The sequence below is a fragment of the Centruroides vittatus genome, unplaced genomic scaffold (assembly GCF_030686945.1).
Source record: "Centruroides vittatus isolate TY-2023 unplaced genomic scaffold, ASM3068694v2 contig_546, whole genome shotgun sequence".
NCBI lineage: Eukaryota > Metazoa > Arthropoda > Arachnida > Scorpiones > Buthidae > Centruroides > Centruroides vittatus.
Genome location: NW_027122322.1, coordinates 1013812 through 1030959, shown reverse-complemented (window position 1 = coordinate 1030959; position 17148 = coordinate 1013812). Strand labels below are relative to the sequence as shown.

Sequence of the window (17148 nt, the reverse complement as noted above, 5' to 3'; positions counted from 1 at the left end):
TGCAAGAATCTTTTTTTATTCTATTTTTTTTAATTTTTTCTTTTAGGAAATACAAACTTTCGCTTTCTCGGAATGTTTTATTGGTCGTATTTTAAAATTCGAAAGGCATCTTTTCCTATTACAGTACCTGTCTTATATAAACTTTCAGAGTAAAATCTTGTTTAGAATTCTTTTCTCGTAATCTAAAGGCAATAAGGGGTGAATCTGCACCCCTTTTTACTTTTCCACCTGTTACATATCGAGGAAAAACATCGGTCAAGAATGAACCCCCCAAAGATTTTTACCTTTTTTGGATTCAGAACACCTTGAAACATCGAGAAATGCAAAAAAAAAAAAAAAAAAAAAAAAAAAATTATGGGATCGTTTTGTGTGTGTGTGAGGAGCACAATTTTTGTTCACCCTCTGGAGTTTACCTCCTGTGCTTTTTGGTGGTTAAAGGTCGAGGGGATGGGGAGATAAAGGGAGCGTATGTTTATCCAGTAGGGTCACACTTAATGACGATTTTACTGGTTATTAGAACAGTATTTTTTTTTTTATGAAACCCATTCCTGCCCTCAAAGTTAAGTTTTTGCCATTTTTATATTAATTAAAAATATAAAAAGTTCTTTTTTAATTTAAAAATATTGTAACAAATGGTGGCATCAAATTTGCCGGGAAAGTTAAGCAACTCGTTGCTGGATTTTTTAATTTTTTTACTTTTTTTAATACATTGAATTAGAATAGATATAAGAATTAAACAATATATTTAATTAAAATATAGCGTATTCTTTAATTCCTGTATCTTTTAGCCTATTGTTCTATATAAGAGCGTAAAACGCATTACTTTATTTATTATTTTTACTTTCAATAAATATTTAAATTTTTAAACAGATAAATAATTAAATTTCCATTTTATTTTATTAGTTTTTATTCTGAATTTTTAAAGAAAACACTAAAAAAGGATTGGACTCAAAGCGCATTTTGTAACTCTGGTGCCAGTGAAAAAAGCTTACGCGACGGGTTGCTTAACTTTCCCCTCAATATTAAGTCTGACTCCACTCGAGATACGACACACGAACCCCTTTATCTCCCCATCCTTTCGATCTTTAACCAGGTTTTTTACATAAAATTTGGTGCCTCTTTGGACACAGACGATAACTCTTATTGATAGCGTCGCACAGGGCAAATGATTTAAGCTGGCAAAGTTAGTTCGGAAAACCGCCACTAGAAGGCGCTTTTCAAGCTGAAATAGTGTCATATTAAATTCAAATTATAGGATCTATACCATTGGTTCTCAAACTTTTCCGATCCACCGCCCCCTTTGTTCCATAAAGTTATACCCAACGCCCCCTAACCCATCAGTGACCCCAACTTTTGCCTTTGGTTACCGTTCAGTACCCTGCCAACAGCGCCCCCCTAGATTTACTCACCGCCCACAGGGAGGCGGTATCGCCCACTTTGAGAACCCCTTTTTTTTTTTTTTTTTTTTTTTTTTTTTTTTTTTTTTTTTTAACTCTTTCCGCCCTGTGGGCACTAAGAGGGCCTCTTTTTAGTAGGCCCATTATGGGTTCGGCCAGGCCCACAATGGGGCGACCGGGTGGTGAGGGACGGGGCCCGACATATCCGAACGGACCACCCCCCGAAAAATTCCTGGGGATTATTCGACCCGTTCGGATTCGATCCCGGGTCTCCCAGAGCGGTAGGCTGCCACCTTTACCGCTCGGCCATCCGGCCGTCTTGAGAACCCCTGATCTATACCAAAGCTTCTCAACTGTTTGAAGTAGCAGGCCAGCAATAATTTTACCAAAGATATGAGAGAGTGGCATAGTTAGGGTTCTCCGGGCACGGTGTGAAACCAGATTTGTGGGCCCCCGAAAAAAAATTTTTCGGCAGGGGTGTCCTTTTTCCGTAATGGTAATCGAGAACGTCCAAATGAAAACAAGTAATTTTTTTTTATAAATTTCGGCTTTTGAATTTATTTATTCTGTTAAAAACATTTCCAATTTCTTTCGTTTAATGAATGATGCGTTAGGTATTTTTTTGTTTTGTTTACGTAAACGGACTTCAAAATTATTGTGTAGTGGTTTATATTGTGTATAACAAGATTAGAGTTGAGTTGCTCGTTTTCCTGTGTAATAGGGGCCCCAGTTCGAGCATCCAAATGCCAAATTTTGCTTTGTTCTGATTGCCGTACAAAATTTTTCGGGTCTTTTTTCTTGTGATTTTGGGGTCCCCATGGGCCAGGGGCCCGGTGCGGACCGCACCTACCACACCTTCCTAGCTATGCCACTGCACTAGTAGCACTAGAGACACTTTTACTATTTGCCACCACCTACCATTGTGAAATGAGATTTTCAGCACTTTTGCACATTAAAACAAAAGCCAGAAATCGCTTAAATGCATCTGATGACTTACGTGTGGCTCTTTCAAAAAAGAGCCTCGTTTTAATAGAATTATTATGAATAAACAACAACAACCTAGCCATTAAAACTTAATAGTGCTTTTTATGTTATATACTAATATATATTGTAAATAAACATGGCATTTGTTTATGCAATAAATGCTTTTTCATAAATAAAAAATATACACACATTTTTTAAGGGGGTGCAAGAGCTTATTTTCAGATTCAACGGGGTGCTGACCACTAAAAAGGTTAAGAACCGCTGAACTAGATAATGATCTTATACAAGAAAGAAAGGTACTTTTTCCACATTTTAAATATATTTATTGTAAGAATTCATGCATTAGTACTTCATTTCTGTTAATGTTTATTGTTTAACAATGGCTTTACATTAAAACTACAGTAGAGACTCGTAAATCGGAACCCCGGTAATCGGAATCGCCGGTAATCGGCACGATTTTCAGTCGGACTGTGTCGTGCTGAATCGAAAGTTTTTGATACTAAATTTACTTCTAAAGTATAATTTTTATGTTTTTATATTCTTCAATATATTTATTTTGTTTTTACAAAATGCAGAAATAATTTTTAACGATACGATAGCCTCGATTATTATTATAAAAATTTTCGTTAGGCTTAAAATCGACGAAAATTCAACACGAAGCGACACGCAACGGAGAAAAATTTGAATATCGGACAGGTTAATATATTTTTTCCTACATAATCCGTAATCGGAACAAATCCCGGGTGTACTATAGATTACTCCCTATGGAATTTCAGGACTTTGATTATATATTTGAACTCAGGGGACCGAGACGAGTTCAACGATACTCTACTTTTGAACCGGAGACGAAAAATAAAAAAGTTATCATACTTTTTTCGGCGATCGCGCGATGATAGGGAGTCGCGTCGCTCTCCGCTAAGTCGGCCTCGCTATCGCGATCGGGGGTCCCGTCGCTTGCCGTTAAAATTGCCTTTAGTAGACGTTTCTCCCCTTTTTTTACTTCGTTCAAGAACTACCGTGAATCGATCACTAGTTTAGCACATGGCGGTGTGTGGTGGCGCCCATACGAGAGGTCTGTCGGGCCGCCATGTTCGCTGCCATAACCGAAATGGCGATCGCGCGATGATCGGAAGTCGCGTCGCTCTCTCCGCTCTCGTATCGCGTGTTTAACCCTCCGGGACATGACCGTAGTCCGACGTCATGGTTTGCAGACTTTACCGCAAGATGGCAGTACTAGCAACTATGGTGCCGTCTTCATGAGTGCATTAAAAAAGTATGGTAAGTGAAAAAGTATGATAACTTTTTTATTTTTCGTCTCCGGTTCAAAAATAGGGTATCGTTGAACTCGTCTCGGTCCCCTGAGTTTGAATATATAATCAGAGTTCTGAAATTCCATAGGGAGTAAGTAATCTATAGTACACCCCAAATCGCTAATCTGAACAACCCCAATCCCCAATTGATTCCGATTTTCGGTTAACTACTGTATATCATTTCAATGTCAAAAATTAATTTAAGACATAGACATAATTCGAAGAATTATTATTATATTAAAGAAAGAGTAATCTAAAAATTTAACTTATTTTCAATTTTAACTAATAGAAATTACATGTAAAGAATTCATAATTTGTAACAATGACCCAAAACTGACACAAATCCAGTTTTTGCCATTGGCATTGTTTGTTACAGTGAACAGCGCCAATGGCAGGAACTGGATTCACAGGGCCGGATTTACATAAGGACATTTGGGGCCTGTGCCCAGGGCCCCCACAAAACTATGTTTAAACATAATTTTTTCCTATTACTGCGACAGGCTAGTGTGGCCTATCATGAGGGCTACAGGCAAAGAAAACCAAACTCGGGGGGAAAAAAAATGAAACATCGGAAAATTTCGGGAAAAAATTTTACATAGGTATTTTTCAATTAAATTAAAATAATTCGTTTTACACAATAAAATATACATGTATGTTTACAATAACCTTATTTTTAAATGAAATTTACAACTTCCTAGTTGAAATCTAGTTGAAAGTACAGTACTTTGTGTAAATTTTCTAAATCATCAAATTTACCTACTCTTAAAGGGGGGCCCCACCGAATTTGTGCCCAGGGCCCCTAGATTGGTAAATCCGGCCCTGTGGATTCATATGATTTAGAACTAGTGTTCACTCAGGAACTAGATGCTTGTGAAGCTAGGTTGTGGCAGGAGGGTGCTTTTAATGGTTTTCAGGTGTAAAGAACAATGTACGGTAAAAACACACAGTGTAAGGTTTATGAAAAAGTTTTCTAAGAGTGTTTCCAAGCTTTTCTCACACAAGGAAAAATGGGTTAGGGGCATGGGGTATGATTGGGGGCAGTAAGTATAAGTTTATGGAACCAAGGGGCTCAAACTGATATATATTATGTCTGCTTCTATGCTGATAGAGCCCTTTGCAGACCAGTTCTATCCCATGGGATATAATTATAATCAATTCATAAAATCTGCATCCAAAATTAATTCAGATTCCTGTAGTGGCGATAGTGGAGGCCCTATGGTATTTGCAGACGATTCTGGTCGAGAAAGGAAATGGGTATTAGAAGGTATCGTAAGTTGGGGATCTCCCAGTGGATGCGGAACTGCAGGCCAATATGGTGGTTTTACAAAAGTTTTTAACTTTATAAATTGGATTCATCACTTTTTATAAATTTTTTATTACAATATACTTGATATGTTGAAGAATAACATCAGTTTAATTCTAGATGTTACATTTAATGGATTATTATAGAATGAATTACTCTATTTATCAATCAAATATACATATAATCATAAAATAAAATTTTCATTTTATAATTTTAATACAAGTAATAGAATAATAATATCCATGAATATGTATAAACATTCATTTACTCTATACAGTTATCAACTATTTTCCAAGCACCAGCTGATGTTGAAAATAAATTGCAACCACTGTCATTTGGAATCCAATTAGCTGGGCATTCTATATTAAATTAAAAAAAATCATTTTAATTAATATATATATATATATGGTAAAATCTGCTTAATACATATTTTCAAACACACTTATTTTATAATTAACTTAAGTCATATAACTTTGGTTACAGTTAGTATTAGCATATAACACAATTGTTTAACTTATTGCAAGAATTAGCTAGCATCATCATCTTTACACACTGCATGAATTACTATTAACTAACTTGAAGATTTAACATTTCAGTCAATAAAACCATAAAGGAACATTAAATTTCCACTAATTGTAGTCTTATAAAATTAATTAGAGTAAGTATAAATGGATTTTACTGCATAATAAATAATGATACTTCTACTGATATGCTTTTGATCAAGAAGTTACCATATATTTTTATTAATTAAGAATTTTAAGATTTAAAGTCAAATTTTTTTTAATTTAAAAATTATATTAAATATAGAAAAATAGGAAATAACTATATTAAGGAAACAGCATAAATATTATTATTCAATTTTTTATTGGGCTGCAATTTGAAAAATTGTAGACCTATAAATTCCCATTGTTGCCATCTGTCTGTCCTTCCTTAATCTTGAGAACGGTGTCAGATAGGTAAAAGTTGAGACCAGATATGGAAAGCTTAGTGACAGGAGGCCCTAATTAACTATATACAAACTTCCACTTTGAGCCAGAAGTCATGTTATTTCAATTAAAAATTTTTCTCTGGATGAAGTTAGATACATGACTGACATGACTTCATTGTTAACGGGAAAGTATAATGTACAGGGGAAATACACTACTAAACTTAAGTGCATTGTGAGCGTCATCACAATAAATAATTGTCATTCTTAAAATAACAATTTGTCAATACAGTGGTGCCTCATGTAACGTACTTAATCCGTTCCAGGTGCACTTCCGTTACGTGAAACGTCCGTTATACGAAACGCATTTTCCCATAGAAATACACGTTAAAACATCTAATTCGTTCCGCAGCATAAAATAACCGTACTGTATCATTAAAAAAAATGAAAATGGGGTGCGTTCTTTTATTCCTCCGCGTAACTCTGCGAGCGACATCCGTTTAAAAATTCTTGCGGAACGCGTTCCTAAATTCCGGTGGGAGTGCGCGCCGTCGAACGGCAAAAAACGGCCGCTTGTAGCAGTAGTTTACGGTGGAAAGCAACATGGCGTCCTCCATGGCTCAGATAGTTTCATTTCCGGGTCCATTATATGGTTTTATGAATGAGAATTTAGAAATTGTGAAAGCGTGAGTTAGCGCACGCGGTGATGTAAGTGTCTTTACCAATTTTTTTTTAAGGCTATTTTGAATGCTCTTTCAACAAATAATCTATTTTGATGGTTAAATTGGGACCCTTCTTTTGCCTTTTGAAGCTCATAGTTTAGAATTATAGATTCCTCCATCACGATACTATCGATAGTGCGAGCGCCGCCATCTTTCTTTCACCGTCGTTCCTAAATGTCTACAAACAGCAGCGCACTCCCATAGTAGTGGAGATGCAGAGCGACCGCTATTAAAGAACAGTCACCAATGGAGCAGTCACCAATTATGCCGGAAAGTCCGTTGTTCGCAGCCAGTCTGTTGCTCGAATCACGTAACGGCCAAACAGAAAGTCCGTTGTTCGCAGCGTCCGTTATTCGAGGCGTACGTTATACGAGGCACCACTGTACTCATAAAATTCATACACGATTTTCTTAATAATATTATACCAGTTGTAAACAATGTAACAATTGTCTGGACCAGCCACATCAAGATATTAGCTTATTAGTATAAAGATTTGAACCTGATTCCCGAACCTGAACTGGAAAGAAGTTATTCCTATCTTTTGCTCATTATAGTAAAGCCTGACCCACAACAAATGACTCCACTGTGGTCTCATAATGAATATGATTACATCTAGCTTCTATGACTAGTATCAAAGTGCTGGAACCTTACACTAATTAACAAATGAGGTACTGTTTATGTCTAGTTCTCAAGTCACAAATGCTCACAATCCATTCTTTAGAACGGTCATTTGTGACTTCTTGTATTAAGGTTATTCACATAGTAGTAGCATGGCAAATTATATGTAGTCTGTCTAACAAATTAACAATAATTTATAATATTTCTTGTTTTAGAATAAAAAAAGTTGTGATCAAGACATAAAATAAGTTATTTTTTTTAGATTATTCAGAATTTTACAGTTGTAAATTATAATTGTTTATAAATCCATATTATAACTATTTAAAATAAAACTTATTACTTTCTCTTTTTCTTTCTGCTTCTTCTTCTTTGAAACTTTCAAAGCGAAAACTTTTCACTTTTCTAGAAATGCTGTAAATAAAAAACAGAAAATATATTATTTTCAATTATAATTTTTCCCCAGGAGTCTTAGTATTTCAAAATAAGTAAATAAAGAAACAAACACACCCATAGATGTGTTTAGTTATGAGTCTCTTGACTCAAAGAATAAATTGACAAAGAAATTGGAAATTTTATCCAACATTTACAAGCAATTTCTGCCATTGTTTTTTCCATTCTAGATATAAATAAAAATAAAATCTCAAATCCAATTTTGGTAAATATTAATATAATTGAGGGACAGATAATGCCTTGAAATAGCAATACAACATAAATTCTCTTTCAAAATTTGGTTAAATATATGACAAGATCATTCGAAGCAAGGGAGTTTCATGTCATTCCCAAGCATGTACAGTACCTAACCTAAAGGCTAGATGGCCGAGCGGTCAAGGTGGCAGCCTACCGCTCTGGGGACCCGAGTTCGAATCCCGACGGGTCGAATAATTCCCAGGAAATTTTTCGAGGGGTGGTCCGTCCGGATATGTCGGGTCCCGTCCCTCACCACCCGGTTGCCCCATTATGGGCCTGGCCGAACCCATAATGGGCTTGCAAGAAAGAGGCCCTCTTAGTGCCCACGAGTTAAAAAAAAAAAACATAACCTAAATGTTTGAAAAACTTTCTCTATTAATTTTTAATGTAAACTGACTTGTATTCAAATAAATCTTTAAGTTTATTGCCATATATAGCATCAACCTTTTTCATTAATTTACATTTTTTTTAAACTGTTTGTTACAATTTTCTGAAATTGTTAGATGATCTTCAGTTTCCAAAATATTTTAATGAGCGTGTATAAAAGATGAAAAATTTTTGAGGATGCTCTAAACCACTTCTTCAGAGTATCTTCAAACAGTAATGGGTCAAATTTTAATGGGGATTAACACACAGACATCAATGTCTAAAGCAAGATTTGAACCCATGTCCTTAATAACCGGAAATAATAACTTTCAGCTAATCTAATGGTTAGATTACATTTACATACTTTAATTTTAATTAGATTCTATAACAAAATATATTTAATTTTACCTCTTAGAAGAAATTTCTGTATTGGATCCAATAAATTCAGAATAAATTCCTATAAGAACCACGGTCGCTTTACCCCCATTGTTATTCAAAACTTTGGCATGAATAGCTGCTCTACAGACGGAAGACTCTTCGGTATAAATAGACGTGCCCCATACATCACCATTGGCTTCTTTACATCCGTGGGGACAAGTAACGCTGAAAATTAATTCCGTTTAAGAAAACATAAATAAAAAATTAAAAAGTGAAATATATTATTTGAACTATATAAATTTAAAAGCAGAAATCTCAGCTAGAACTTGTAATTGTATTAACATAACAGGTATAGTTTAATATTTTAAGATTATAAATTTAAAATACTTTAGAACAGAAATACAGTGGAACCTCGCTTAACGAGCATAATTCGTTCCAGAGTCTTACTCGTAATGCGAAATACTCGTTAAGGAAACAATTTTTCCCATAGAAATTAATGTAAAACACGATAATGCGTCCACGCCGAAAAAAATGCTCAAATATTTTATGTATAACGTTTATTAAAAAAAAAAAAAAAAAATGTACAATATACACTGTTAACGAGCGTGAATTATCAGCATCTTTTCTTCTAGCGCGGAATGAACCATCCTGGCATGAGAATTCGATTTGCAGAAACAAAAAAAAATCACAGCTAATATGTTTGATATGCCACCCCAAACGATATTGCCAAATTCTTTGGTTATGTAAAGGCTATAATTAAATATTAGAAATTAATTAATTTGACTAGAGGTAGGCAGTTATGTTTCCATCGCTTATTAAATGTAATAATTATAAATAGTTAATTTTTAGTTCAGACATTTCTAAAATTTAATTTGGAATCGATCATTAAATTTAATGACCCAAGAATTTGGCATATCGTTTGGCGTGTTTATTATATAATGGGCTATGGTTGTTGATATTTATAAGTAATATGTGTGAACACAAGTTTGGAAAAATGTGTGATCACGAGCGACACTATGATGCTAGCGGAACGAGTGCTAAACACAGACTGATGGAGCATGTCGCGTGCGCACAATTCGGGACTTCCCCTCTCTTCATCACTCTTTATGCGAAATATCGCTCGTTAAGCGAGGCAAATTTTTACAATTTGTGTTCATCGTTATGCAAAATATTCGTTGTGCGAGGTGCTCGTTAAGCGAGGTTCCACTGTAATCCAAATTCTGGTCAACTCAAGGGTAGGAGAGTTGCACGGAGAAAGCAGTGTGGTATAGAGCAGGGGTGGCGAACAAGTCGATCGCGAAGCCAATTTTGGTCGATTGCTCGCGATGTCTTGACTTAATGTGTTACACTTGTAAACGAACGCAACACATGAACGTAATACTCAAACGCAACTGTCATACGGTAGCTTCTTTTCTTTACTATTAACATTATGATTATTATTATTATTAACCAATATTATTTATTCACGGTGACAACTTTGAGTTTCATTTTTTTTTCTGTTTAAAATGTAAGTACTTTTTCTTTATGTTTTAAATTAAATTGTGTCTTTTCTTACCTATTTATTTACTTGATAAGTGAGCGTTCTCGGCAACAGACCTTTCTGTTGCCGAGACTCGGCATGACTTACTTTTAACCACTACCCCGCGCCCTAGTCTGCGGAGACTTTTGTGTAACGATAGGGATATAGTTTTGATCCTAGAAAGGTCGGGCGTATATTCTATTCCTTTCGAAAACCCGCTGTCTGGGGCACGCACTCACTATGTAGGGGCGACCACCAGGATACTATCCTGCCGCATAACAGAACACCAACGTTCTATCGCAGGAGGCAACAGTGACACCGAACTGTCCAAGATGGTTGTTCAACACCACCACACCCCACTTTGGAACAGTGTGGTGATGCTCAGGTGCTGTGGGGAAAGGAACTTGGTCTATATTTGGGAGGCCCTCTACACCAGTGATTCTCAACCTTTTTTCGTCACGGTACACTTTTAATAATTTAAAAATTTGGCGGCACACGCGGTTACTTCGGTCAGTACCGCAGGACAACCGGTGACGTCGTAATAGTGATTTTTCAAACGCAGTTGGTTACTTAGGTACATTTTCTAAACGCCTTGGTAACTACCGGCAGTTACCGATAACACCGGTTACAAGGTAGAACCGAATGAACTACTTGACTGACGTCGCTTATGTATGGTTATTCGCAGTGGCGGCACACTAAAGTGCCGCGTCACAGTGGTTGAGAATCACTGCTCTACACCACACTGCTTTCTCCGTGCAACTCTCCCACCCTTGAGTTGCCCAGAATTTGGATTACTCTATACAAGCAGTTAAAAAACCTGCATTAGATCTGTTACTATACGCACTAAAGCGCATACACGATGGTGTTTATTGTTTCTAAACTTTTTGTAAAAACGGCTATTTGCCGATCCCGATTTCTGCGTTGCAGGACGCACGCGCGTTGATATTACGCGAATTTAAATTAATACTCTGCATTCTAAACGATTAACGCTATTCTTGTTCTCTGTGCAGTATGGCGCATGAGCAAAGTTTGTTACGCGTGGTTTAATTCTAATGCTTTATTTTTAAATGTATTTTGTTCCAAGCGGCTATTGCCGTTTTTTGTTTAAATTTAAAAAGTTTGTTCTTAATATAGTTTGTTCCGATTCTGCCTGAAGACGACGCTAATAAATACGTCGAAAGCGCTAGCAGAATAATTAAAAACGTTCCTTAAGTGTTTTTTAACGCCTTTTTGTGAATTTTCTAACATCATAATACTATTCCAATAAGATATAAAAAGATTTATAAACAAATAAAAATTATTAGTTGTGACAAAGATTTGTTACAATCAATGGCATAAGGTTTACAGACAATGTTTTGGTTAAATTAGATTCAGATAAATAAATAAATAAATGTAGCCTAAATATATATCTTCCATCCACCAAGTTTATTATTTTTGTTAATTATATCTCATAATTGACAACATAATCTTTTTTGTTCGTATTATTGGCTAATTACAATAAGACCTCATTGCAAAATAAGTGTAAATTCTCTCAAAGTATTTGTGGGAACCGGGAGGTACGACTCGGTCCTACCTCCTTCTTGGTCGGCTTCAGGTCAATGCGAGACCTGCCCACTTGTCAAGATAGCTGATTCCGGTTCGGATCGTCCCGGAAGTCGGGATAAAATTGTCAGGTCGAGTGGAGAGAAGTGAGTGGGTCCGTCGATAAAGCAGCGGCGATATTCGAATAAAAGACAGCGGTTAAAATAACAAACAAGATTTATTAATAGACGAAACTAGCAAATACGTATCTCACACGATTAACCTCGATTAACCTAATACGGGAGGTGGGTTCAGAGAGAGAGTTTACAATATCGGATTATCATACCTCGGGATGTTCTAATAGCGATGATCCGTGCTGAGTCGCTGAGCGACGAAGATGAGGAGGACGGAGTCTTGAATTGGGCACACACTTAGATGACCGGACCGGAACGAACGAACCTCGTGCCTCGGAGTCTCCCTCTTTTTAATCCTTTTTGTCACGTTACGGCGATTTGCCAATTCCCTAATTTTTCGGATTTTGTTCCTTGTGATTCATTTCTGATTGCCGTGGGAATTTTGTGACTAATGAGATTTTATTACTTTATTTTCGCCGATCTGTTAATTTCGATTTCGGTCGGTCCGAATTGTCACGTATTCACTTACTTTTATTATATAAAATAAACTATTTACACTTACTTTATCTGAGTATTTTTTCCATACTTCATTAAAGTACTAGCTTTGGTATGGCAATTTAATTCTCCCGTTGTTATTACTGAAAATATGGCAATTAAATTAATATTTAATGCAATATTGATGTTTTTTTTAATAAATACTAATACATAAATAGAGTTAATCTTTCTGAATTGATATTTAAATTGAAATTTTTTTTTATATTGGCTTCATAAACCATAATTTTTTATTCTCTAATTGATATATTATGAAGTATATTGTCATAATAACACTTAACAATTTACCTTTTCTAATTTCGCATCTTTCTCCTTGGTATCCGGACGGACAAATACACGATCCATCTTGTTTGTTACATGTACCTCCATTTTCACAATTGCATCCTTAACTCGTAAAGAATATGCATTTATATTTTAATTAATATATCGAGTAATGCTCCTCTTAGGTTTGTACATTAAAATAAATCATATTATTGACGGAGAACTTACTTCCTTTGCACCATATTCCATATTTTCCTGGAGGACAAGATATGCATCTGTCAACTCCATCTTGGCATTCTAAGCAGTTAGAAAATCGAACACAAGCAGCTTCGGGAGGATTCCAGAAATGGCATCTTCGAAGCAGAAATTTAAGACATCTTAGTAATGTAGTTCTAAATCTTTTGAAATATTTGTATTGTCTTTAATTAATGAGCCAAATCTTCTACACATAACCTGTTGGTATTGTCCAGTGTTTCTCAAACTTTTTGGTCGACGACCCCCTTTTTGCACTTAAAAGTTTCAAAGGACCCCCTGAAAAATGGGTATGTGTAGAAAAACATCTCGGAGGTGGAGATTAATTTAAATTTAGAAGGAGTTAATTTCTTTTGTTTAATTGCATTGAAACACTCATAATTTTAATAGCAGATTTATTTTTAGTATCATTAAAAATTAATAACTTATCTTTGGTACATCTTTGAACAAAATATGCTATGTACAGTACATGTTTCGACATTAGTAAACCAAATTAGTTAAGTTAAACATATTTTAAATTAAATTTAATGTGTTGGGTGAGACTGCTTATTTTGGCACAATAAATTAAACCTGGGTTTAATATCAGTCAGTACAGGTCTCATAGCGATTTCTATGTTGATAAAACGAGAGCGCTGCTTTGTTTTGATGTTGGTGACAGTTGGTCATTACCGAAAATGCCATTTTACATAAATAAGTGGTTGCAAATGGTAAGAGAACTGCCATTGCTAATTCAGATAGTAGTGGATACTCTGTTTTCACACTAAGCCAAAACGAATTCAATATTTGCTTACTAAACTCGGTTTTAAGTTTTGTATTACAACTAAATTCGGTAAATTCTTCTTGGGCACTTAGTGGAAGATGTTTCACTTGTTCCATTTCTACAAGGAATGGTTTTTGCACCCAGATAAATTGTTCAGTATTTAAATCTTCTGATAAAAACTATTTTTTAAATTGTTCTTCCATACATGACAAATGATCAATTACGATTTTCTTAATTAAAATATTATCCAATTGATTTTCCCTGATAAAATCATATGTACTTGAAAACATTACAAACGTCTCATTTTCCACACTTGATTTCCATAAGTTTATCTTCTTCATAAACGCATGAATTTTATCATACAAAATTAATATGTTCGTGTTCTCACCTTGCAGGGACATATTCAGTTCATTGAGTTTCTCGAATATGTCTGACAGATAACACAATTTGCAAACCCAAGTTTCATTGTGGAAGAGATTAGAAAAATCAGACTTTCTTTCTGATAAAAATATCATTATCTCATCTTTCAACCCTATTAATCGTTTTAAGGCTCGTTCCTTTGACAACCACCTTACTTCTGAATGTAGTAAAAGTTGTTCGTAATCGGCTCCCATATCCTTACATAAATTTGCAAACAAACAACTATTAAGTGCACGACATTTTATAAAATTTATAATACGTATGGCATCATTTAAGACCACATTAAGATCTGGTGATATTCTTTTTAGCTACTAATGCTTCTCGATGAATAATACAATGGGCAAAAATGTTACGTCCATTTGTAATAGATTTAACTTTTGCTAGAAATCCGAGCGCTGTCCCTTCATCGCTGCTGCACCGTCAGAACATACACCAATACAGTTATTCCAGTCTAATCCTTCTTCCTTGAAAAAATCATTAACTTGTAAAAAAATATCTTCGCCTGTTGTACGATTGTTCATTGGCCGACAAAACAGTAAAGCTTCATGTATATTAAAGGTGTAGCTATATCGAACATAGACCAAGAGTTGAGCTAAATTTGTAATATCTGTCGATTCATCCAGCTGAATTGCAAATTTCGGACTTTCTTTAATTCTTTGTATAAGTTGCTGAAACTGATCACAGCTAATTTCTGAAATCTTTCTAGTAACTGTATCATTGGAGAGAAGAATTTTCCGCAATTCATCTGCCTACTTTTTTCCATGAATGGTTTCTGTAATTTGTACTGTTGTAGGTAAAACAAGTTCTTCTCCAATTGTATATGGTTTCCTAGCCTTTGCTATTAGATATGATGCTTGGTAAGATGCTAAAAGATACTTTTCCTGAGTAAAGGCATACTTTTCTAACAAACATTTGCTTTGATTTGATGACTTTAATAAACTTTGAAAATATTCTATAGGTTTTTTTGAATAAGCAGCATGTTTCGTGTTGAAATGCCTTAGTAGTTTTGAAGGCTTTATGCTTTCCGCCGCCAAAATGTCATTGCATAATAAGCATAAAGGTAGTTGTTCGTTATGCGTACCGGCAGTAAATGTAAGTCCATATTGTAAATATGATTCATTATACGTTCTCTTTTTTTATGAGCTGGTCCCGATGCTGGTTCCATTTGTTTTTTTACTGCTTTCCGCCTCAGCAAGATCTTTAGCATCTACACTCGTAATTTTCCTTTTCAACCATTTAAGGTTCATTTACATCTATAGACACCGTACGTGGCAGACACGGCACAGACAATAGTTTTCACATCTACATTCCAGCATGCACAGACGCCTTCAGACATACTAGGGAGTGCACGCACTTAAATTATAAGGAAATGTATATTCCCGAACTAATTCAATTAATTTCTCTTGATTCATCAATTTAACTAAGCACTGTCTGTGCGTGTCGACGATGGCATTCATACTAACCGCGCAGACTCTCACAGAGTTGTACAGACATGCGCCGGCACAGACAAAACATTCTCGCAGACAATGCCGGCCGGTGCCGGTTCGTGTCTGTGCGGACACGATCCGCTCACGCGCGGTATATGTAAATATGCCCATAGAAAATGTATGTAATAATATTTTTATATCTGTGCTGTTACGTGTCTGCCACGTACGGTGTCTGTAGACGTGAACGAACCTTTATCCATATTTAAGCATTAAACGTTTTTGATACTAGATGTCGCTATACGTCATAATTTTTATTATTAAAACGAACTTTCGAAATATAATTGTTTTGTTTTTATATTTATTAATATATCTATTTTGTTTGTGAAAAGTAAAAAAAATAATTTCGACGATAAAATAGACACGATTACTTAAAAAAAAAAAACGTGTAATTTTTGTTAAGCTTAACATCGACAAAATTCAACATGGCGTCACAGGCAACGGAAAATTTTCATAATAAAAATAAAGAAAGAAATAAAAGTACTTTAATTACATTTATTTTGATCTATTATTAGCAATAAAATACTATGGAAATGTTTAGTTGGTGAGCACTTTTTGTTTTGAATGTAAATATTTCTAATTCCACGTGCCTACAGACGCAGCGCTGCTAGCCAACCTTGTTCTATCATAGTTTAGGCGGGGAATGGAAGTTCGGGGGATTCCCCAATAGCGCACAAATTTTTGAATGTTATATTCAGGCTCGTATCAAAATATTCATATTGTTTTTATTATTTATATGTGCAATTTATTTAAGTAAAAATTATTTTATATATTTTTTATTTCTACTATTTCTAAACATGAATCCATAGTAAATTTATAAAATATTTGAAAAAAAAATTGATCTGTCATCAATTTTTCTGCGACTCCCTAAATATTTTTCACGACCCCCACTTTGAGAATCACTGGTATAGTCTAAACAGGGTGAGTTAAAAGTCCTTTGCACCCTTGTTTATCATCTTCAAGATCAACAAGGGTGCAAGGGACTTTTAACTCACCGTGTATGTAGGCTTATAAACGTGGAAATATTTGCACTGGTTTATTAATCACCAAGTAAGTACTTGCCTTCAAAGGCCGAGCGCAAGATGAAATAGGGGCCTACTTAGTTCTTGTTTCGGGCCCCAATACGAACAAGAAGATCCGACATTTTATCTCTCTTCTTCCTCCACTTATTTAAAAATCATTTTTTGCACCCGTATGCCCAAAATATAGAACCTTATATATAAAATATGCTCACAGAATTATATATTGTTTATTTACGGATTAAAATAATAATAGGTGTTACCAAAATTCCAATAATTAAACTCACTGTTTAAATACGGCTTGAAATTTATAACCGGGAACTCCACAATCGCAATTAAAAATAACATCCCTGCAATCGTCGATTTTAGTGGGAGCATCTTTGGGATATGGGAAATCGTCCGAGGTAACTAACGAACACAGCAAAATAGTGGGAATTTTCACAATTGCATCCTTAACTCGTAAGAAATATGCATTTACACTCAAACCTGTTTTTGTGCGATTTTTTATACGTGCAATGTGTTTTGTGCAATTATTT

At 35.1% G+C, this 17148-nt stretch overlaps 2 protein-coding genes across 2 annotated transcripts in view; both read right to left on the bottom strand.

Moving 5' to 3' along the window:
- The window catches only part of LOC136978578 (limulus clotting factor C-like), a 225199-nt gene that overhangs the window by 3224 nt on the left and 204827 nt on the right, over positions 1–17148 (bottom strand). Inside the window, exon 5 of the mRNA XM_067274304.1 lies at positions 16900–17020. Within this exon, the coding sequence (XP_067130405.1) occupies positions 16900–17020 (121 nt within the window). The remainder of the gene's footprint in view (positions 1–16899; positions 17021–17148) is intronic.
- Positions 1–17148, bottom strand: part of LOC136978575 (coiled-coil domain-containing protein 50-like) — a 175656-nt gene that overhangs the window by 24380 nt on the left and 134128 nt on the right. The gene's annotated exons all lie outside the window — the stretch shown is intronic.